The following is a 24,443-nucleotide window of genomic DNA, read 5'->3' on the forward strand; positions in this document are numbered from 1 at the left end:
CTTATAAAGTCATGTAAATCATATGCCAGCCTGAATAGATTTCCATCTTTTCACATGTAGAATCAATACTAAGTCGGCATCTTAAACAGACCTTGTGGCTGTGGAGTCTGGGAAGATGGCTCTGGTGGGTGGCCAAGGGAGTGTGACTCTGTCACAGAGCCACAGATGACTATCACTTTGTGTTTCATCTGCGTGTCGAATGCTGTCCCCAGGGCAAATGCATTCCGCTTAAGACCTTAAGAGAATGCAACCCCTGCAGTCTGCGAGCAGCTCAGGGAAGGAGTCTTCCCTTGCTGGTTGGAGGTACACTAAGGAATGTGTCCCTTGAACAGGGCAGGGTGACCATGGCCTCTGGCCTCTGGGCTCTGTATGATTCCCAGTTCCCAGATGGGTAAAGAAGTTTCCTTGAGGGACAGGAGCAGGTGGCTGTGACTGAGTCCAGGCTCAGAGCTTGAGGCCTCAGCAAACACTTCCTTCGTTGGAAGGTCTCCCAGTCTCAGGAGACAGTGTGGCTGATCCCACCCCAGGAGGTCCTCAGACTCTGCTCCTTCAATGTGTGCTGGCCTAGAGATTCAGGAGTGCTGGGATAAAGGTGTGCGCCACCACCACCTGGCTTGTTTTAAATATTTTTATTAATTCTTTGAGAATTTTATATAATATGTTTTCACGATATTCACCCCAATCCTATCTATTCCCAGATTTTCTCCCAAATCCTTAGCACCCCAACTTCATGTCCTCCTTTTGTTTTATTATTATTTAATAACCCATCAGCTCCCATTAGTTTTGTCCACACAGGGTCTCTCATTGACCTGGAGCTCACCAGGTGGTCTAGCCTTGACCAGTCAGCAAGCCCCGGGCATCTGCCTGTCTCTCTTTCCCAACACTGGAATTGCTAGCATGTAAACCATGCCCGGCTTTTTAGATGTGGGTTCTGGGGACTGACCTCAGATCTTACTGTGAAGCAAGCACTTTAAGGACTGAGCTCTCCCCCCAGCCCTTGCCTCAGTTTTCTTATCTCTAAAATGGATACAAAAGCAGTCCATCCAGTTCTTATAGGGACAAACAGTGCTAAACCAAATCAGTTGGTGATTGTGGAATGCAGTAACTCTGTAAATGGGTAGGATCGCTGAGAGTTATTTGTCTTCCTGGGTGAAGCACCCCAGGACAGACCCCACACTGCAGGTGCGTGTGATGGATGTCCATTAGACTGAGGGTGGACCTGACCTACCTGACACTTGATGTTCACTTGCAGGTTTGTCATCAGCCGTTGGATTTTCTCTACGAAAATCAGGTCTGAAGACAGGTTATGGAATTTACTCTCAAATTTGTTGATGACATCATTGGCCTAGAAGGAAAGATGAGAAGGAAACCGGGGGAACTTGATCTGGAACACCAGACCTTGGAAGGGGGAGCTTTAATATGGCTGGGGCCCAGGTGTATCCTTTCTTCAGAGGTGACAGCCTCTGGCATGCAGTCCTGGAGGCTGTCTGGGAGGAGGACAGGGGGCCCCTACCTGGTCCAGGTACTCCGTCTCCATTTTCTCCATCTGAATCATGATTAAACTTTCAACGCACTCGATCCGGGTAGCCTCCTTCTCCAATCGATGGCCCAGTAATTCAATTTCTTCAGGGGAAAAGTTGCCCCCCTCTGAGAACAATCTGAAGAACAATGGAGGAGAAGCAAAGCCACCAGTCAAACTGAACACTGCACGTCCCAAGGCAGATGCTGGGAAAATAGATGCAGGTTATGCAAAGGCAGGGGCAGTGGGATGGCCAGTTTGCTAGTGCATCAGGTTGGGTTCCCTGACAGATTGGCTGAAACAAATGAGATGCTGCACAAACTCCAGAAAGGCAAGATAAGTATGCAGCTCAGGGGTAGCATGCCTGTCTAACAGGCAGGAGGCTTGGGGTTCAATTCCCAGCACCACTGACTGACTGACTGACTGAAGGAGTGAATAAAGGAGCCCACCTATGTTGGTGGAGGCTGTTTGTTTGTTCTTGGCCATCCAGACTTTCAAAATAATCACCCAGAAACTATATTATTTGAATCACTACTTGGCCAATCACTTAAGCATATTACTAGCTAGCTCTTACATCTAGAATTAACCCATTTCCATTATTTTATATTTTACCATGAAACTTGTGGCCTACTGGCAAGGTTCCAGCTGGCAGCTGGCACCTTTCCCCTATGGCGGCTACATGGTATCTCTCTCTGACTCCGCCTTCTTTTTCCCAGCATTCAGTTTAGTTCTCCCTGCCTAGCTCTAGTCTATCCTGTCACAGGCCAAAACAGATTCTTTATTTATTAACCAATAAAAGCAACACATGTACAGAAGGACTTCCCACATCACACCTAAGAATGAGAAGTCTGCAGTCTCTTGAGGAAGTGAAACTAGAGGGTCCTTTTGGGATGTGGGTAGTACCAACGCTGACTTTGACCTGGACACTTCCATGCTGAGCCTCCATGACTGCACCGGGGAAAGGCCAGCATGAAACTGGATCCTCAGGATGGTACTTTCAGTGTGAGATTGAGTGATACATGAACCTCACCAGGTCCCAGGATACTGAGACCCCAGGGCCAGGAGGAAAGGAAGTTCTTTCTAATCTGAGATTTTGTTAACTGAATATGTGTTCTCCGGAATGACAAAATGAAACAAAGCCTCAAGCAGAGAATTTTAATTGGTCCCGAGTAGGTATTGCCCTACGTGGTCCAGTAAAAACAAATACCGACTCTCTGAAGGAATGCCATGTGAGTCCAGGCCTCAAAGAGAGACGCTGCAGATAAAAGCCAAGAGATACAAGTGATTTCTGGTGAAAAGAAAAATCACAAGCAAGTAAGACACCAAAAATTAGAGCCAAAAGGCAACAGAGAACAGAGCACAAGAGCTGTTACAACTATCTGACACAAGTTACAAAACAACCAAATGTAAGCTGTTTAAAGAAATAAAAGAGGGCTCTGCTTTCTGATGACAGAGCAATGTGACCAGTCACCCCATGCTCCCAATGCCATGCCTCCTTGCTATGGTGGACTATAACCCGTTGTAAGTGTAAAACAACATTTACCTCCCCTCAAGTTGCTTCTGCCAGGTATTTTACCATAGCAACAAGTAACTAACAGAAAATTAGCAGAAAGGGAAGTTTGGAATATAAGCAGGAAGCAGTCAATTTGGGAAAACAACAGATGTAACTAGAAAAGAAAATTGTAACAGTTAAGTTTTAAACCTCAAGGAATAGCTTTTACATTTTTATTTATGAAGTGTGTGTGTGTGTGTGTGTGCGTGTGTGTGTGTGTGTGTGTGTGTGCACGCACTCACATGCTACAATGCATGTATGGTTGGAGGACCATCTTAGGAGCCAGTTCTCTTCTGCTACCTTGTGGAATCCCGGGACCAGACTCGGGTCTTGGGACTTGCACACAAGTGACTCTATCTGCTGAGCCAGCTCAAGGCCCCATGGACTAGGTTGAGCAGGTGTTATGGTTACAGATGGAGGATATGTGAACGAATCAGCTAGAATGGAGCTAACCTGGATGAAAGTGATGCAGGCATGCGCAGGACAGATGTGCCCGAGTAATGTGTAAGACAGATGTAAGCCTTGCAGACGCTGCCATGGATGGTACACACGATGACCCGCAGGCAGAGGTGGAAACTGTTACCTAGGGCAATGTCTAGCCTTCACTGTGAGCCTCAGGGCATCTGGACTGTCAAGGGACACAGCACTGGACACGTCTGCAAGGGCTTTTCCAGAGGTTAACTGAGGAGGGAAGACTCGCCCTAGCTGTGGGCAGAACCATCTGGGTCCTGGACTGAATAAAAACCAAAGACTATAAAGGGAGGAAGCCTGGTGAGTATGAGCAGTCGCTTCCTTCTGTGTTCTGACTGGGAAGGCAAAGTAGCCGGCTGCCCCATGCTCCTGCCACGTCGTCCTCAGACCATGGGCCAGAGCAAACCCTTCTTTCCTTAGGTCACCTTTGTCAGGCATTTTGTTACCATGACAGGTAAAATAATTAACACACATTAGTAGGATTCTACTCAGAACAAGGCAGCAATGTCTGCTGAACGTGTAGAAAGCACTTTCTCCGCCCCCCCACCCCCGGGATGTCTACTTCTAACTATTTCTCACTTCCACGTTTATTTATGCTAAATGAATAAAAGATTTCTCAAACGATCTTCAAATTTTTCAAATTTCAAAATCATACAAGCCTTTCTAAAAAAATGAATCCACAGGAGCTAGAGAAGGAGAGATGACTCAGCAGTTAAGAGCACGGCTGCCCTTGTGGAGGACCTGGGTTCGGTTCCCAGCACCCATGAGGTGTCTCACAACAATATGCAGCTCCAGTTCTAGGAGATCTGATGTCCTCTTCTGACTTCCAAGGGCATCAGGTGTTGTGGGATATCGGCACACTGTGTGAAATTATTACTGTGATTGGTTTTAATAAAGAGCTGAATGGTCAATATCTAGGCAGAAGGTATAGGCGGGATTTCCGGGCAGCAAGAACGGAAGTAGCCGATGAATCTAGGCATGCTCATGTGAGACACCAAAGGGACTTGGAGGGAGTCGGACATACAGAATGAAAGGTAAAAAGTCACGAGGCAAAATGTAGATTGATATAAATTGGCTAACTTAAGTTATAGGAGCTATTGGGACAAGCCTAAGCTAAAGCCGAGCTTTCATAATTAATAAGAAATCTCCCTGTTGTTATTTGGGAGCTGGTGGCCGACAACAAAGCTACGATACAGCATGCACAAAGTGATACACATATAAACACACAGACAAAACACTCATATGCATTAAAAAATGGGTCAAGTATAGCTTGTTACAAGTGTAAAACGCTAACTCTGGTATTATATTCAGGCAGGAATGAGCAAAGATGGTGGGAAAAGGCAAAAGGAAAGAAGGGTCAGTGAGCACACCGAAAACCACCAACATTAGTTACTAGCAGGAGGCAAACTAAAACCATCCTCTGACACTGCCCCACACCCACTGCAATTTCAAAAGAAATTCATAGTAAGTGATGGGAGGATTCAGGGAAACCAGAACTCCTACGCCTGGCTAGTGGGAACGCAAAATGGAAGTTACTTTAGAAAATAGAATCTAAAAATGACTCCTCAACAGATAAAGGACAGGACCACCACGTGACAGAGCTGTTCCCTGTCTGGGACCAGGTCCAACAGACTGGAAAGCAGGGCCCAAGCAGGCATCTACAATGTCCCTTGTGCCACAGTCACTAACACTCAAAGGTGTAAACAGCCACATACTCATCAATAGGCGGGTGGAAAAATAAACTGTGGTGTGCAACTCAGCACAACGGAGCATGGCTCAGTTTTAAAAGGGAAGAATGAACCAGCCTCTAAGAGGGTATATGCAAATGGAATGCACCAGTGAAGGCCAAATGCATGGTCCCCTCTATAGGCAGTGCCTGGGACAGCTAACTTCTTTTTTATTTATTCTCTGAGAGCTTCTTACCTGTAAACAAATCCCAATTCTATTAATCCCCATGGCCCTCTCATCCCTCTTCACCCCCCTATTTTTCAACAAGCCTTGCTCCTACTGTCTTAGCTTTTGCATTTGTGTGACTCACCGGGTTTGATTGGGGTTGCTTGTATGAACATGGAGGTGCAGGGGCTGCAGGGAGTTTACTTACAGAATCATGGGTAACTCATCAGTGTCTACTTCACTAAAGAAGGGGACACCTTTCCCCTAGAAACCACTGACCGTCAGTGGTCCCCCATGAAAGGGGCTTTGTTAGTCCATCCCCAGAACGGGATGAAATGTCCAACGGACCCAGCCTTGTGCAGGTCTTCCTTGTGTGTGTGTGGAGGGGGTAGCCTCAGCTCAGTGAGTTCAAGGGTACAACGGTCATGTCATATCCGGAACACGTCTTTTAGCAACACCACTCTCCACCCAAAGCTTCCATCCCTTCTGTAATGTTTTCTGAGATTTGACAGAGGTGATTATAGACGATCCCTTGAAGACTGAGCGTGAACAGTAAATTTCATAGAGATTGGAAGTAAAATGGTGATGGCAGGGGCATGGGAAGGAGACTGAAGAGCGAATGCTTATGACACAGATTTTTGGTCTGTGATTCTGGAAAATTCTCATGCCAGTGCTGGTGGACAGCTCTTTGCACTTAATACCACTGAATGCCAGTAGAAAGGTGGTTAAAAGTAAGTTAAGAGGGAAACATGGCCACCTCCCAAGAATAAACGCTGGTGGCTCATAGAGACATAAAATATACATGGGTTCCCACCTGCAGCGCTTGACAAAGTCAATGTTGGTATAGCGGAGTTTGCCCAAACTCTCTTCTAGGTACTGCCGGAAGCTTCGCAGGGACACCTGGATGACATCCACATAGCTAAGCAGCTCCCGGTGCAGTATTTTGGTGAGACTAACCAGCCTGTGGGGACAGGGGAGACGTGGGTGTAGTGAATGACCAGCCTGGGATGCACGAAAGGGCTGGGTGTGCCCTGAGCCTGGCGGGAATCCTGGGCATTGTCAGATTCACTGCCCAACTCCTCTGGCCAGGAAAGAAAACACTGGGAAGGAGATTGAAAGACAGGCGTGGTGGAACAAGCCTATCATCCCGGCACTCACGGGGCTGAGTCAGAAGTTCAAGGCTAGCCAGTGTGACAGTGAGCTCAAGGACTATCTGGACAATTTAGTGAGGTACCTCCTCCCACCAAATAAAAAAGTAAAAAGGCATTGTCAGCAAATTAGCACAGGAGTCCCAGTCTCTACTGAGTCCTGGTTCTCCCACCAGCAGACCATCTGACTCCCCAGCAGAGGAGTACCCTGACCTGTGCTCTCCTGAACCAAAAGTTACTTTCCTGCCACAAAGGTTGCCCAAACCGGCTGCCCCTATGTTTGACTGCTGCAGAGAGAGATACCTGCATGGTCCTTCCTGTCACCTGAATGGGGTCCCTGTCTTCCATCTCTGGGTGGCCTTGCTGGAGCTTCTTGCTCTCTCTGCCCTGCAGATGGCTCTGCCCTAAGTTTCGGCAGGCGCCCCTGGGTTCATTGGAAATGCCCTCCTGCAGGAAGCCTTCTGGCTGCCCCAACATGGACATTTCTGAGCACAGCATCTGCACCCTTGCACCTGGACTATGTGTATGAACCTCTTCCCTCCAAGGCTATGCACCCATGGCCTTACACACAGCAAATGTTACCCATGGAGTCTGGTTCTGTGGCTTTGATGAAAAGGGAAGCTGACAAGCGGGCCCCCTAAAGCCTTCAGCCCCTTCACCAGAAGGAGCTGGGTTTCCAGAGCCAGGCCTGAGAAGGAGACACTCCCACCCCTTACTTCTGGCTCTTGGTGGCGTTCAAGAAGATGTGCTCCATGTCATAGATCTTGCGGCGGAAGTTTTTGCTCCGCACGGCTTGCTCTTCCTGGAATTGACAGAACATCTGCTTCTCTTTCTTCAGAGTCTCAACGACGCCTGCACAGTGGTTATCCAGCCTCTCCTGGTGGAGCAGGAGCTCAGCTGCAGGAGGAGAAGAAGAGCTGCTACCCTCTGCGGCCATTCCTTCCTTGGAATGGGGCCACCTGTTGCATCTCCTAGGCCAGACCAAGGCAGGAACCACTCTTGTTGGGCGAGGACCCTTATCACGCCCTAGTTGCCCTCTCCAGTGTGGATCTGGATCTGGACTGGGACCCTGGGGAGACCAAAGAGCAGCCACCCTGCAAAGGGGCTATGGGCCTGTACTCCCTGCTGGTGGAGCCCTCCAACTGCTGAGAGGAAAAACTAGGGATAACAGAGAGTTCCAGGGAGCAGAGAAAGGTTGGAGGTGTTTGGAGAGCATTGAGATCTCAGTGGTGGAACCTCTACAAGTACAGAGCTGGGAAGTCTTGATCTGTCCCTTTACAACAATGACTAATGCCAGGTGGTAGTGGCGCACGCCTTTAATTCCAGCACTCGGGAGGCAGAGGCAGATGGATCTCTGTGAGTTTGAGGCCAGTCTAGTCTACAAAGAGCTAGTTCCAGGACAGGACAGGCTCGAAAGCTACAGAGAAACTCTGTCTCGAAAAACAAAAAACAAACAAACAAACAAACAAAACCAAAAATAACTAATATGTCCAATAGCCCAAATTATGGCTGGCTCCAAGGTGAAGTAGAATGTAAAAGGAGCAGGTTTCCAGAGCCCCTTATAGGCCTTCGTGGCAAGTAAAGAACCCCACACCCCCCATCTGTGTGTGCTACAGCATGGAGTGATTGACAAGTGGTGTCAGCAAACCAGAGACACTCGGACACCATGCCTATTTCATCGCTATCCACAGTAGCGAAGACAGCCTCCGTGGACATCGACAGCAAGTGGCTTCCTGCACTGTAGTGTATAGTTATAAAGAGATTCTATTCAGCCATCAAGGAGGACGAAATTATGTGATTTTTCAAGTAAATGGGCAGAGCAGGAGATTATGTTAAGCAAAGCAAACCTATCTCTGGAAGCTAAATAGTACACATTTTCTCTCATATGTGTACTCTAGACAGTATATGAATGAACAGCTATCTTTCCATCTATCTATCTACCTACCTATCTATCTATCATCTATGAATGACATGAAACAAGAAGGGGAATATTTTGAGGATGGAAGGGCCAACAGGAGCATAAATAGGAACAAAAGACAGTAATGGGGGATGAATATGGGCAAAGTACAATGACACACATATATACATGGATGAGAAAAATGCCATCATGAAACCCATTATTCTGTATCATAATTAATTTTTTCACGACAGGTTTCTCTGTGTAGCCCTGGCTGTCCTGCAACTCACTCTGTAAACCAGGCTAGCCTCAAACTCATAGATTAAAGGTGTGTGCCCGGCTGATAATTGACTTTTTTTTTTTTTAAATTTAAAAACAGTGTGTAGCTGTGACTTCATTGTTGTGGTCTGAGTTTCCAAGCTGAGCATTGGTTTGGGAAGCCAAGGCAGCAAAAGCAACTGAGCTTCGGGGCAGTCCTTTTCATCCCTAGGTGCATTTTCCAGACAGAACTCAGGACTGCAGATCTCCAGGCCTGCCATGGCCGCTGCTCCAGGCCATGGGAGTTCGGATGGGCTCGTGGGGAGGCTCCAAGAGAGCCTTAAATGGCCATGGATTCAAGGGAAATACCATCAGGGGCCACATAAGAATCTGACCAAAATCGTGTGCCCCTCGCCATTAATGGAGCTTCCTACCGAAAGAAGAAAAGCTCTGTCTTCCCGAGACCAATGCTTAGGTGAAAATAACGGCTTCCACTTGGGGGCGCCATATCTCAGAGCAGCCACTTAAGATTCCTGTACCACTTCAATACCCTCTCCTGTCGAGGCGTAGGGACCGTAGGAGCCCCCAGATAATCTGTTCAGAGGCGCAGAGCCAGAGCAAGTGAACCCGAGAGCTCTGGTTTCTAAGCAGTGGTCTTGCTGCTGGAACATTCACCGTACAGGTGTGCTCCTGACAGGTGTGTGAGAAGACCTGACATCCTAGAGCTACGACAGGACAACAGCCTTCCTTTTGCCCCTGACACTCCACAAAGGAAGAGAGGCTGGAAGAGAAAGGAAGGGGTGGGGAACACCCATGAGGGTGAGACAGGGAGATTCCCACAAGTCTAGGCTAGCTTCAGATGCATGTGTTTGAGATGCATGATGAGTTCCAGGCCAGCCTACACTGCCAATTGGAGATCTTGTTTCAAGAAGGAAGAAAGGAAAGGAAGGAGAGAGAGGAGAGGGGGAGAAGAGGAAGGAAAGGAGAAAAGAAGGGAGGGAGGAAGATTTTAAAATCCTATGTGCTGGTTCTGGGCACACCTGCCAAGCGTGATGACCACCACGGGGTGAACTGAAGCAGTTAAAAAGGAAAAAAAGGATGAGCCCATGGGACTGCAGACCCTGCAGGGGATGCCTGGGGACAAGGCGGACCTTCCCAGGATGGCGCCAACCTGCTCTGACATTGTGAATATCCTTCTCCACGTGCTGGAGTCTCGGCTTGTGCAGGTGCAGACGGAGCTCCAGTTCCGAATCCAGCTCGTCAACCTTGGCAGCCACAATGATGCGAGCATTGAGGGCACATTGGTCAAACCACTTCTCCAGATGTTCAAAGAAGCCAGCTCGAAGCCTGGGGAGAAGTGAGCAAGGGCCAGTCATCTCTGGCAGCAATAAAAGACTGGTAAGAGATCTGTCATACTAAGACCCAAAGCGCTCATTTCTATATTGACAGTACAAAATGCCACACAAGATACAGAATGCCTTTGGCTTGTATCTGTAGAATTTAAAAAGAAAAAGAAAAAAAATCTAAGGTGCTGGAGAGATGGTTCGGTAGTTAAGAGTACTTGCTGCTGTTGTAGTGTGCCTTGGTTTGGTTCCCAGCAGCCAGAAAATAATGAACAGCCAAAGTATGGGTGACTCCAGTTTTTGGGGTTCTGGTACCCTCTTCTGTCCTCCACAGGCACTGAACATACATGATACATATATGCATACATACAGGCAAACACTCATACACATAGAATAAATAAATCTTTCAAAAATAAAAAAAAACTTTAAAGCCATGGATGTACTAGGAATTAGAAGCCAGAAGCAGATGTCTTGGAGAAAGTATTTCTATGACCAGCCCAGACCAACAGAGCACCCTGGGAAGGGTGCAGGGGTCACACGCTTCAAGGATAACCATGTCTGTGGAGCATTCTGGGACATTTGCTATTTCCTAGGGTGTGTCTCACCACTGGCCTCCCTCAGTTATGGAAGCTTTTAATCCTCTAGCAAAAGCGAATCTTTCGTTCTGTCAGGGTGTGTGGAAAGTTCAGAGGAAGAGAGCGTGACTGCCACCGTTTCCCACTCACCCTTTCTTAACCTTCACGATGAGCTTGTGGGGAATTGTCACTTGTTCTATGTACTTGGTGCTGAAGGGGTCCTGAAAGAGCACAGCATGGTAGGAATGGGGCTTTGTGTGAATCTTTTCTTCATCTTCTACGGACAGGAAGGCAAAGTAAGTGTTTCCACTCGCAGTTGTGAAAAACTCCATTTCTTCATAGACCATCTCCTCCAGGCACTCTTCCTTGCCTTCGGCCTATCCAGAGAAGGAGACACGAAACTCGGTGTCAGCTGATGTGTGTGTGCTCCTAACAGCCGACAGGAGCTCCCCTCGCCCCCGCCTCCTCCTTCCCCATGGAGCGCTTTTACTAATTCTTCTTTGCTTACAGAGATGACCCCAGGACTGTTTGCCTGCAAGCACTGAATCCCTGAGCTACCTCCTCAGTGGTTTTAAAATGGAGAAGTTTCACATCTAAATCTCGTTCCCCATTTCCTTTGAAGCAGCACCAACGTGACTTACCATTGGCTGAGACTGAGTGGTGATGGCACGCTCCTTACCACTTGTCATTTGTTCCTGTGGCCTCCAATCCTCTTTTCTCAACATGTGCGTGAACATTTGAGTTTGTAATTTTATATATACATATCTATATAAAGTTCTATGTACCAGTTTTTCCACAGCAATACAGGAAGTGCATCTTTTGCCATTCTGCTACCATAGAATTCTGCAAACCACAGAATATGGTTCTCTGCATTTGGATGTGTTTTAAAGACAAGGTTTATTAAAATGAGCAACTTGCCAGCCCTCAAATGGGAGTGTCCTGATTCCCATTGGAATAAATACTCTGGTAGCTCTTTATCTGGACGTCTGTAGAGACTGGGCTGTAGGGACCCCAGCTCATCCGAATGGCGTGCATAGGATGAGCACAGCAGACGTCCTTCATCCCCAGCAATGGACCAATGGCTGGCTTACCTGATCCAGAAGAAGGCTGTCTTGATAAAACTCTATCATATCTTCATTCATGTCGTCATAGTCCTCCTCCTCTTCCTCTTCGTCTTTCATCTCCTCCTCTTCTTCCTCTTCCTCCCCCTCTTCCTCCTCTTCCTCCCCCTCTTCCTCCTCTTCCTTCTCCTCTTTCATTTCCTCCTCTTCTTCCTTCTCCTCCTCCTCTTTTTGTTCCTCTTCCTTCTCCTCCTCTTCCTCCTCCTCTTCTTCTACCTCTATCCCCTCCCTCTCTTCTTGAAACTTCATGTTTTCTGGTTCCTGGGAGGTCTCTGAGAAAGTCTCTTTCATGCTCCGCATCTCTTCGGGTTCTTGGGTAAACTCCTCTTTGGGCTCCTCCATCCTGCCGCTCTGTGGGAACTTGTTGCGCTGGCTCAGTACCTCTTCAGCCATGATGGGTTCTGTTTCTTCACCCGTTCCTTCCATCTCTTCAGCTAGCTTCTGGGAACCCGCGTCTTGGCCTATGCTTTCTTCAGTTTTGCGTATTGCCACTCTTGCCCTTCGTTTTTTCTTCAGTTTGCTTAATTTCTGTATGAAGTGCTTTTCGTGGGTTTCTGTTGGTGAGCAATATTAAAGGGTAAGCAGACAACGACTAGTGTTGCCTGGACTGCCCCCCTCCCATCCACAGAGGTACTGGAACGATGGCAGGGAGACCCAGGCTCAGGTTGTGTTACCTGGTTGCCTGAATTTGAAAGTCACTTCCCCAGCCAAATTCTACAAGGAAAAAACACAAGTCACTGTGGGGCCAGCAAAGCCTTTCTCCAGAGCACTGCTTCTAAAGCCTCATGACTCTTTAGGTAAAAAGGCTCTGATGTGGGCCGTGACCAGCTTCATTCACCGGGGCAACCAGTATGGCCTCAGTCCAGGCAAACTTTTTTTTTCTTAATTCCCAGCAGACTAACACACCCTCATGGTAAACAGTAGGCAACAGAATCAGGGCTCCTTCTGACAGTCTCAGAGGTGAACTAGAGCAGGAGGGTGGACCGGCTGCACTGGTGTCCAGGAAGGGCAGACAGAATGAGCCCGAGGAACACGATCCTGGGTGAGTTGGTTTGGATGGGGTAGAGCTGGTGAGGAGCATCTGAGGGAAGAGTGGATGGATCTCGGCTTAACTTTAGCAGAATTATGTGCCGGTGGTAGATATCAGGGATGGAAAAAAATCATTGTGTGTGTGTGTGTGTGTGTGTGTGTATGAGAGAGAGAGATGGGGGATCAGTGAGAGCAACCTTGGGTGTCAGTCTTCACCTTTCACATCAAGACAGAGTCTCCTTAATTGCTCACTGTAGTCTATGTCAGGCTAGCTGGCTTCTGAGCTCTTGGGAATCCTCCTGTCTCTGACTCCCATCTCCCCATAGAAGCACTGGAGCTACAGGCGTGGGCTACTGTGCCTGGCTTTATGTGGGTTCTCGGAATTTGAACTCAGATTTTCACACTTGCCCAGCAAGCACTTTATCTGCTGAGAAATCTACCTAGCCCCTTATCCCTTTAAAGCTGAGAAGAGAAGATCTTCATTCAGTCTCTTTATCCTTGACACCCTGACATGGATTCCTGCCTTGCAGAATTAAGGATGACTTCCAAATAGTTTAAAATACCCTGCCTGGGGAAGGCTGCTGCCCACTGTGGGCAGATCAGACAGGAAGCCATCCTCTCCCCTTTCATGCTTATTGAGTGGCCAGGGGTATACCATCTGTCCTTGATACCTGTTCAAAGATTTCACGAATGAAGAAGTGTCGGCTGAGGGTGAAGCTGTAGCAGTTGAGTTCTTTCAGGATGAACCCTGGGTACTCCATCACTTCCTTGGTCAGGAGGAGGTGAAAACATTCATACCTGGGAGTGAAGACGATGGGGAATTCTGCGGGGGACCCTCGCTGGAGCCGTGCCCCAGGCCTCCATCTGGCAGCTAGCATTGCAGAGAGCTGCTGGGGGGCTGTGCCCTGCACAGAAGCCATCCTCGAGTGACTGCAATATCTTCCTGACCAGACAAGGAGTACGAGCTCTTTGTCGAGAATCTGGGGAGTTTCTCGTTTGTAATGTGGGCTCGCTTTTCCTGTCCACGGTCCTAACTCTGTCCTCCTCGAACTTAATCTGCACTGTCCCATCAAAGCCCTCGAACATCACCCGGCTCAGAAATGTTATCGGTTTCTCTGGCAAAGTAAACAAGGTTCAGGAGCTTACTTAGGTGCCCAAAGATAAACTCCCAGGTCTGTGTGCAGCAATCAGGCGGAAGGCGAGTCTATTTCTGTGACTGATCCCTACGGAATCAGCTGTGCAGAGACATGGAAGTACAATGCAGTTCACAGAGAACTGTTAGTAATTCTGTATGAAGAACCCAGGCCAATGGGAAAAGCTAATCACGAGATGGCAACATATGATCAAGTATCCTATAAGTAATTGTAGTAGTAAATTCTACATGCTCACTTAGAATTGAAGTAGATCTGTAATTACAGAATAACTTGCATTATATAGTTCATCCTTATTTTTAAAACACTATATTGGTATGTATGTATCTGTGTATGTAAACGTGCATACTCATTCAAAGGAACGGCTGGGTAGGAGTGAGGGGGACAGCTCTTTGTGCAGAAGTTGACTTCCTGTCCCTTTAACAAAGAGTATACATGTTTATATTTTAAAAGGGGAGCCCAGGTTCTTGGCCTTGACGTTTCTCTCTACAAACTTGCCCCAGTTCTCCCTGGGAAATTCTGTGGGTTCCTGAGCAAGGAGCAAAGGATTGTTAATGTTCTCCAGTGTGGAGGACGAGGCTTTTATCTGAGCGTGTTGACCACAGCTCTGGTCTCCTGCGCTAGCTGGTGTTCCCTTGACTATGAATCTGGGCTATCACTTCCTGTCTTCTGAGGTCTGGGCAGCCTACCTGGACTTCATGTTCTTCAGAAAATTCCTGGCCTTTTCCATGTGTGCCTTCAGCGTCTCTTCTTGGCTTTGCTGTCTCAGTTGGTCTAGAAGCTTATCGAGGTTAACCTCTTGGGTCTGGCAGCCATTCCCGAGCCAAGAGAAGCACAGACGAATGTTAGTGACATGCAGATCCCACATCTCCAGAGCTGAGGTTCAGGCCTGTGAGGAGGGGTCTGTGACCACCCTCGCTCTCTCCAGCACATACTTGCAGGCTCTTCTCTGTCCCTGGTAGGTTCTTTTGACACCATCTACCTCCCCAAGGACCCAGCTCAGAGAAATCACTTCAAGGATATTTCTCTAGTGCCGTGGCCCTACAGTCAAGCTTGTACTACACATTCCTGAGGCATCGGTAAGTGACAACTTGGAGCCAGTTCCCTGAAAGGCTACCTATACCTCACTTTATCAGACCACATAGGCAAGTTAGCAACCTTCACAACCGGGACTTCAGAAGGCATATGATCTCAAGAGGGAGATGCTTTGTGAGCTCAGGATGTGACAGGCATTGCTGTCAGCGACTCCCCCATAGACTAAGGGAGCTTAGAACTGACCAGCTTGAGAGCTTTGAAGCCACCGGCCCACGCTGCCACTTCCTCATACTGAACCAACCTTATTTGTCATGTTGGAAGCGGGAGTCTAGCCAGTTTCTCCTGAGAAACTTTTTATAAAAGAGCCACCATGGTCTTCTATTAGGCTTAACTTCCCAGCAAGGTCTGCATTCCCCCTCTTTGAACAACTGCATATTAATAATTCAGGAGTTCACTGTGGGGGCAGTGCACCTGTCCATCACATGTAGTCCTTGTGAGGTTTGTCACATTGCTTTCATCTTTCAACATCATGGGGAAAAAAAGAATTCATTCTCTTTGCCCAGCAGTCAGCCATGGCTCATGAAATTATACTTTGATCATCTTATTCATTTTATCTTATTTATTGACTTAATTCTTTCTTTTGTTTTTCTCTCAAGTGTATGTGTGTGCACACGAGTTCATGCAGGCACATGTGCGAGCATGCCTCTGAGTGTGAGTGTGTGTGTGTGTGTGTGTGTGTGTGTGTTTTCAGGCATCTGCACATGAAGTCAGAGGACAGAGGTCCTTGGAAGCCTCTCCTGACTCTTTGTGGGAACCAGGGATTGCACTCAGGTCATTAGGCCTGCATGCAAGTGTCTCTGCCTGCTAAATCACCCCACCAGCCCCATGTTATTCTAACCACCCAGGTTACTCCCCATTCAGCCAGTCTGTCTTTCTGTCTCTCCTTCTTGTGCACACTCTTAGGGGACAGGCATGAGTCACGAAACCCATCACAAAGCTCTGCCTAGTTTAAGATTCTTCTTGCTACTCCCATCTTCCCACAAGATCAGGGCAAGCCTGGGTACCTCCATTCACACACATTTTGTAATTTAAGAGTTTTACATTGAGTCTAGGATCTATCTTCAGTTCATTTTTGTTTATGGTGCTTTTGTTCAGTTTTTTTTTTTATTCTGAAAGCTGGCAGCTATGGTCTGAGTCCAGCCCACATCTCCCACATGGCCCTGCAGTCTGGGTCCAGCCCACATCTCTGACACAGGTCCCTCTCTCCCTCCCCTCTCCACCCCTCCGTCTCACAGTGTGGGTCCAGCCCACATCTCCCACACAATCCCAGGCTTTGGGCACCTGGTTCTCCTGGTGGTGCTTCTGTCGATGCTGCTCTATCCTCTTCTCCAGCTCCAACTCTTGGGACAACAGAACACTCTGGTGCCCCTCCCACAACCTCACAGCCTCCTGGAAGTACCTAAAGAGGTCCAGGCTCTGCAATTCCGTCTGCTTGTTCAAGGCTTCGAAGGAACTCTGCCGCAGTATAACACAGAGGTTACCTGGAGGGCAGGCTAGCCCAGGCCCCAAGGATAGCCTGTCCACAGGGCCCTGTGTCTTCAAACAGAGAAGTTACTACCTGAGCACCATCCCCCAAAGTCAGCTGTAGGCTCTGTGTTGGTTAGTTTTGTGTCACCTTGACACATGTTATAGTCAGCTGGGAAATGAGACTCTCTCTCAACTGAGATAACGCCTCCAGAAGATTGGCCCATAGGTAAGGCTGCTGGACATTTTCTTAACAACAATTGATGTGGGCAGGACTAGACCATTGTTGATGGTGCAGCTGAGCCCTGGGCAGGTGGTGCTGCACTATATAAGAGAGCAAGCTAAGCTGGTCTTTAGGAGCAAGCCAGTAAGCCGTGCTCCCTCGCCGCCTCTGTTCCAGCTCCAGTCTCCAGGTTCCCAACCTGCCTGAGCTTCTGCTCATTTCTTTCAGTGATGGACTGCAATGTGGAAGTGTAAACAAACTTGACCCTTTGTTCCCTGAGTTGATTTGATCGCGCTGTTTTAGAAATAGAAATCCTAACGAAGACAGGCACCCGGTCTTCCCTGCATGGGGTAGCAGGACTGGACCACCTCAGTCTTGGCATCGTTCCCTGCAACAGTCTGTCTCTTAGCATCTGGGTCCAATTCCGCACCTGCTGTTAAAATCTCATATACGGGGCTGGAGAGGTGGCTCAGAGGTTAAAAGCACTGACTGTTCTTCCAGAGGTCCTGAGTTCAATTCCCAGCAACCACATGATGGCTCACAACCGTCTGTAATGAGATCTGATACCCTCTACTGGCCTATAGGATAAATGTAGGCAGAATACTGTATACATAATAAATAAATACATCTTTAAAAACATCTCACATACGACTTCACCTTTTAAAAGCTGTGTGTAAGGGACTGGAAAGATGGCTCAGTGGTTAAGAGCACTCGGCCCTCTTTCAGAAGACCTGGGTTAGGCTCCCAGCAGCCACATGTTGGCTCGCAACCATTCATAGTTCTTAGTTCTCCGATGCCTTCATCAGGCACCGGGCACATACATGCTGTACGTACATGCCTGCAGGCAAAGCATTCATACCTAAAATAATACATCTAAGACCTTTTGAAAATCCCTACATGTTAGGAGTGGAGAGAGTCCATTGGCAGAGAGCTTTCTTAGCAGACGTGGGGACCTGTGTTTGATGGACTACAGCACACATAGAAGAAACAGAATGCAAGGGTTGTATGCCCTCATCTGGGACAGAGACTGGTAAACTAGACTGCTGGGTAAATTCGGCCCTCCATCTATTTTTGTTTGACTGTGTGAATTAAGCACAGATTCTCCAATTTTTGAATGGTGTTAAAACAAATAAAAAGTAGCAGGAAAAAAATAATATGAAAATTAAGCAAACTTCAAATCCTGGCCTCTAATAAAAGTATGGGAACACATCCATACACTTTGTTTCTACATTGTTTAGGTTGATAGATGTGACAAGGGGTGACAGACACCGGTGTCCCACAGAGCCTAGCACAAGCTACCTGGCCCTTCACAGAAAAGGTGTGCTGACTTTGAAGCACAAATCTCTTGGGGCTGAGAGTTCCTTGCCTTCCCCAGCCTTTAACACAAGGCCCAGCAGTGGCTCTTGTATGCGCTCCTGGCCTAAATGACTTTCACAAGCCTGAGCAGCCGTGATGTCAGGGTGGTTTCTAGGACCCAGGGGATGATCCGGTGTGGTTAGTACAGGAGGCCTGTGAAGGAAGCCACTGGTGAGGGCCAGGAGAATGGACACACAAGGACACCCTAGACTTGTAGGATTTACAGTGTAGTACTCCAGAGATGTGCCCCACCTCAAGGGTCCCCAGCACCCTGTACATACATCCAGGGACTCCAGCTTCTTCTCCACCTTGCTCTGGAACTCCCCCACCACCAGGAAGAAGGCTGGATTCACCAGGCTCTCTGCTTCTGCTTCAGAGAAAGCTTTCCAGTCCAGCAGCTGCTTCTGCAGGGTGGGAGGAGAGCAAGGCAGAGCCAGGCTGTGGAAGCCTCGGGTATCACCGAGCTGCTTCTGCAGGGTGGGAGGAGAGCAAGGCAGAGCCGGGCTGTGGAAGCCTCGGGTATCACCGAGCTGCTTCAGGGCCCCCGCAGGGCTGCAAGCAGCTCACTGACTCCCTTTGGTTCTGCTCCTGGATGGGTAGGTGCAGAACAGAGATGGCTCCTATTCTCCGAGGTGTCTGGAGAATAGGAGGCACTCTCTGAGGGTAGGAAGTAGGCTCGCGGGGCTCAGAACTTTTCAAAACACCTAGGCTTTTCATTTAGCCACTTTTACCAAGCAGGCAGGGAGGGGCTGTTTGACAAACTATTTCCCAGATTCCAGAAAAATCTGCCACTGTCCTGGACAGGATGAGAAAAAACACACCACTTTATCCTGCCCAGGGTCAGCCAGATAGAAGGAACCTGAACGCCCAATGGTCAGTGAGCACCTGGTGCCTCACAGGAAGGAAGAAAAGCCTCAATCGAGAATGATGGGTAAGGGGCAGGCAGAGAAGGCTGGGAGAGAAGGGGTATCAGGTCCAGAACACAGCTCCTCTTTCCAGGCCTGTAGAAAGGGAGCCCTACCTTACAATCCTGCACATGGGCCAGGCACTCCTGCCAGATCTTCTCATATAGGAAGCGGATCAGAGTCATGCAGTCCATGTGGTAGGTGTCTCCAGGGGCAGGAAAATGAAACAGGTCAAAGGTCAGACACTCTCCCAAGAGGAAGGGGAACGTTTGAAAGAGAGACGCTGTCCCTCAGCAAAGAGCTTCTACTGCAAAGATTGCTTGAAGGTAGGGGCTGGTATCTGCCTTCTCAGAAAGTTCCTAGCACCCCAAGAGGATGACCTCATAGGAGGAGCTCATCTCTAGCCGAAGCTTCAGGCTTGGGGGGGAGGGGGGTCTTCTGGGACACAAAGACAATGGTATATGTGAGCATTTTGCACTTGAAATGTACACCGCACGCTCCGGTTTTGGACACGTGTTTGCCAGCTGGTGGCACTATTTTGAAAGGCTTTGGAACCTTCAGGAGGTGACACCTCTCTGACAGAAGCAGGTGGTGGGCTTTTTAAATTTTCAGCCTTGCCCCGGCTCAAGTTCCGTCTCCACTCCCTGGGCTGCTGTGATGGGTGGAGTCCCTACCACAGGCTCCCACCATCTTGCTTGCAGCCATTCAGTGCGACAAGAGTGCTCAGTGCACGGCCACTGGCCTCACTGGGCTGTGGCGAGCCTCAGGGATAGGAAAATGGTTGCATTCTCTAAAGTAAGGCTTGGCACACTTTTTTTTTCCTACAAAAATGGTTGAGCCAATATTTCCAGCTTTGTGCCACACCATTTCTGCTGTAGTGAGCAGACAGCCAGAGAGGGCGAGGAGACCCATGAGGATGACCACGTCCTGAACGTATCTCCAAGCCAGGCAGCTGGGCTGTGGGCTGTGAGCTAACACTCTTACTGTGGACTGTTCTCAACAGTTACCACTTATGGCTCAGCCTTCTCAATGGGAGCCAGGGACTGAGCTGAATAGACATTAATTCACAAGGTAGGGACCATGATCAGTCCTGTTCAGATCTCGACAGAGGAGGACACTGAGGCCATGAGATGCCTTGCCTTCCCCCATGGTCATGCATCAGGATGCAGCAGGATTGGGCCTTAATCCTATACCTCCAACTGTAAGATTCTCAGTACATGGCCATTGTGCCCATCCTGAGAGTTAAGCAGAGACTCTGTTTCTGTCCCCATCAGATGTCAAGGGTCAGAATTTGTGGCTAGCATGGCTCTGGACCGGGCAGTGAGTAGAGGAGGGGGTCTTTGGGGCTCAATCATCCTGAAGTCCCAGGATGGAGGGGCCACAACTCCTTCTCAGATACATGACTGGAGAGCTGACTATAGCAAACTACTACTTGGACAGAGTTCTGGAAAGTTCTGGAAATCTCAGACATTGCTTACCAAGCTGCTTGTTCAGGGAAGTGAGAGACTCATACCACTCGGTCAGCTGGTTTTTGTTATAGTTGGGGGGGAGAAGGTTACTGGGGAAAGAAGAGATGACAGGTAAGTCTTGCTTTCACCCAACTTGCCAAAAGAGCCTGCATATTTAACATCCTGTCAATAAAATACTGAAGAAGCTAAGGAGCCTGCTGGGATGCCCTAGTATTCCAAACAATCCTCACAAAAAGAGCCTTGCTATTCACAAGGTTACTATAAGAAAGACCCTGAATGGAGCCTTCTACACAGCAGCCTCCCAGTGTTATGGCTCCTATCCACTCTCCCAAATGCCTCAGGATGAGGGCCAAAGCCTGTAGGGGCCACTTACCAGCAGCCTCTTTCTCCTCTCCCCTCTTCCCTCTTCCCTCCTCCCTCCTCCCTAGTCACTGCTTCCTAGTGAGGACCAGTGTAAGCTTCTTTCCATAGAAAATGGGTTATGACCTTCCTTGCCCCTGGGGCCGTGGTGGCCAGCCAAGCCCTCAAGCACGAGGAGGTGGCCTGGTATGGAAGAGTTTCAGGCGAAGATCTAGCCACATGGCCTCCCTACTAAATACCCAAGGGTGCTGACCCCAGTGGTCCTTCCGACACACCATACCAAATGGTGCAGAGGTGGCCATACCAGATGGTGCAGAGGTGATCCAGCCTGACTTTTTGAAGGATCTGCTGGTTCTTCAGCATTTCTTCCAGCTCCTTTTGTACAGCGGGGGGCTCTTGGATATCCTCGCTAGCCATGAACTCACTGGACAGCCAGACCCCGCATCATAGAGGGGAGAAGTGAGAAGGAGACTCAGGTAAGAACCCTGGTACACACCACCCAGGCCGTAATGACCACCCCTTCAGATCCCGTGACCCGGAACAAGATCCTCTTTCACTCTGAGCCTTGGACTATAATGTGGAGCTAATGACAGCACCCATCCTCATTGGGAACTTGTGAGGGCGCAGGAAGATGACAGACAAGCCCTAAGCCCCATGCCCCTTGCATTATGGGACGTGTTCAGCTGTGGCCATTGCTACTGCTATCCGTTAACTTTTGTAACAGTCTCAATCCAGGCCCAGCAGGCTCTGTTTAAAGAGTCTCCCACTGATGCATCACCGAGACCCCTCTGCAGGGCTATTAGGGTGCCTGTAGTATGGCAGAGGCAGACTTGGCATCAAGGTCACATGGAAGGGCAAGGTTGAGTCTCAGCACGCAGTGCAGAGGTGAGTCCTCTCCTCCCTGTTTCTCCCACAGAGGAAACGTGCACCTGACAGATAGCTGTCTCTCCAGGCCCAGGGCCTAGGTTATAATTCATACGAAAGAATGGAAATATACAGACCATTACACGAACACATTCGGATAATTCACACTGAGCTCAGAGGATAGCTGTGAAACAGTGTTCACGGGAAAATACGATCTAAAATGGTACGGACTCTATGGGTCTAAAAGTTCAGAAGTCTTAGAGGTACGCCTCCTTCTAGGAAGGGTCAGTGGTGACTCTTAATTTTTTTTGATGCTTTTATCTATTTCTGTCTTTAAATACCAGGGCATAGAAAACAATAGCACTTTTAAATAAGGACGAAGGGAGCAGGAGAAAGCAGCCTGACGGCTGGGAGGGAGTTCTGGGTGGCAGGAAGGACAAGGGATCAGAGGGGTGTCACCACTGACCTGAAACTCTGCTGCAGGGCCTCTTTCTTGAGAGCCTTCCAGGCATCCACCAAGCCCTGCCAGCGGTGGCGGTTGTCAAGCTCCTGCTGCAAGGTGGCTTCAGTCAGGTTGACCAACAGCTGGGCGATGGCCCTCCGGTTGCCCAGCAGAGCCTGGTTCATGGCCTGTGGCCAGAGGTGGGTAGGGCTTTAGACACGTCGGTTCTCTGGGCAGAGCAAGGCTCAGTAAGATGGGCCAGGGGAGGAGTCAGGAGGGGGTTGGTTAGACCAGGGCTAAGTGAGGCTGTAGTGGGAGGTGAGGAATGCTGACAGCCATAGACAAGGAAGCAGCCGCGAACCACAAGGGTCATCCTTGAAGGCTGGATCATGATCCTGAGAGTAGGAACCCCAACCCAGAAATTTAGCTGCACTGGGTCACTGCTTAAAAACGGGGGAGGTGGTATTCCATTGACTATCTGCTGCCTTTATATAAATTTGTTTCAAAATCTGAGCCCAAACATGTGCGATAGCTTTGAGAACCAGACCCAACGATGGGCTGAATCCAGATCCAGACCTGGCCCTTCCTGCATTGCTCATCTACATGGCCCTGGCACAGGATGGGAACGGTCTCTTACTGCACAGTACAACTCTACCCTTTGCCCTGTATCCGTCAGTGTTCCCCCTTCCCGCCCCCTGGCTAAAATGAGAGCAGCTTCCCCCTCACAGCTCCCAGCCCACCACATAAGACAAACTCAGTGCTTCTAGTCTTCTAGCTAGCTGAAGGCCCAGCCGGGCTCAGAGGGAAGAAATTCCGGCACAGTTTTCTAGTGGGGCCTGAGGCTTCGTGCCAGCAAGTGCTGTGTTGCTGGGGTCTAAGCGAATATTTCTTCCCGCTGTAGGTCTGCAGCAGGGCTGTGTGGGCGGGGCTGCAGTAGAGGAGTCAGGAAACTAGACAAGACAAATGCACACAGTGGGAGAAGCACTGGCAACAGGAAGGAAGCATGGAGTCACAGCCCAGACTGGAGTCTCCAGAGACACACGAAGTCTAAATTTTAGGACGGAAGTAACTGTGCTAAGTGAGACCACCCACACTCAGAAAGACTAGTGTAGATTCTGTCATACTTGGCCCTCACTTTGAATGTTTGGGTGTGTTTGATGCACAGGTGTGGGGGTGAGTGTAGGTATCAATTATGCTACTAGAAAGAAGACCGTGAGAGGAGAAAAGGAGGTGTCAAGGAAATGGGGGTAGCAGAGTAGTGACATGAAAACAGAATGGAGGCTAACGGGGTGGTGGGGGACACAAGGCAGTGAGGGTGGGGAGACCCGGGGTGGGGAGAGGAGCAGCAACACAAACCATGTTTTAAAACACCATAACCAAGCATGGTTTGTACGCTAAGTTAAAATTAAATTTAGGGGCTGGAGAGATGGCTCAGCAGTTAAGAGTGTTATTCCTCCTCCAGAAGATTCGGTTCGGTTCCCAGCACTCATGCTGGGTGGCTCACCACTTGTAACTCTAGCTTCAGGGGATCCCGTACCCTTTGTCGGCTCTGCAAATATTCACATAAATGTGGCACATGCGCATAGAGACACACACACATAAACAGAGAGACACACATATACACACAGAGAGACACATACACACGGAGAGACACACGTATACACACAGAGACACACATATACACATGAAGAGACACACATACACACAGAGAGACATACACATATACACATGGAGAGACACACATGTATATATATGTATATGGAGAGATACACATACACACAGAGGGATACACATATACACATAGAGAGACACATACACATACAGAGAGACATATACTTATAAACACAAAGAGACATATACATATACACACAGAGAGACACACATATACACACAGAGAGACACACAAATACACAGAGAGACACACATATACATACAGAGACATATACACACAAAGAGACATGCATATACACACGGAGAAACATATACATACATCTACACACAGAGAGACACACAAATATAGGCACAGAGAGACATGCACATATACACAAATTTAAAAATGAATAAATAAATTAAGAATACAATTTTGAAGTAAGGATGACCATTATTGTCAAGGCCTCTGCTGTCATGATCCAAACATGTCCTGGCAGGGAGCACTGCTATTCCAACTGAAGACCTAGGGAAACGTAGACCTGCACAAATACCACCGCAAAATGCACCCCTGAGCAGTCCAAGCAAGAGTCCTTTCACAGAGCAGAAGAGTCAGGCTTTACTCTGAAGACCTTGTGAACAACTTGAATTTCTTACTTCC

General features: G+C 48.5%; 1 protein-coding gene across 1 annotated transcript in view; it reads right to left on the reverse strand.

Moving 5' to 3' along the window:
* Positions 1-24,443, reverse strand: part of Ccdc180 (coiled-coil domain containing 180) — a 60,987-nt gene that overhangs the window by 23,057 nt on the left and 13,487 nt on the right. The window contains exons 9-24 of the mRNA XM_048420515.3: positions 22,160-22,323; positions 21,134-21,253; positions 20,479-20,558; positions 19,117-19,205; positions 18,377-18,499; positions 16,334-16,507; positions 14,647-14,762; positions 13,478-13,604; positions 12,452-12,491; positions 11,748-12,331; positions 10,807-11,033; positions 9,910-10,085; positions 7,300-7,480; positions 6,250-6,396; positions 1,514-1,658; positions 1,229-1,345 (exon numbers count right to left, since the gene is read on the reverse strand). Of these exons, the coding sequence (XP_048276472.1) occupies positions 1,229-1,345; positions 1,514-1,658; positions 6,250-6,396; positions 7,300-7,480; positions 9,910-10,085; positions 10,807-11,033; positions 11,748-12,331; positions 12,452-12,491; positions 13,478-13,604; positions 14,647-14,762; positions 16,334-16,507; positions 18,377-18,499; positions 19,117-19,205; positions 20,479-20,558; positions 21,134-21,253; positions 22,160-22,323 (2,610 nt within the window). The remainder of the gene's footprint in view (positions 1-1,228; positions 1,346-1,513; positions 1,659-6,249; positions 6,397-7,299; positions 7,481-9,909; positions 10,086-10,806; positions 11,034-11,747; positions 12,332-12,451; positions 12,492-13,477; positions 13,605-14,646; positions 14,763-16,333; positions 16,508-18,376; positions 18,500-19,116; positions 19,206-20,478; positions 20,559-21,133; positions 21,254-22,159; positions 22,324-24,443) is intronic.

The sequence above is a fragment of the Myodes glareolus genome, chromosome 16 (genome assembly GCF_982192425.1).
Source record: "Myodes glareolus chromosome 16, mMyoGla1.1, whole genome shotgun sequence".
Taxonomy (NCBI): domain Eukaryota; kingdom Metazoa; phylum Chordata; class Mammalia; order Rodentia; family Cricetidae; genus Myodes; species Myodes glareolus.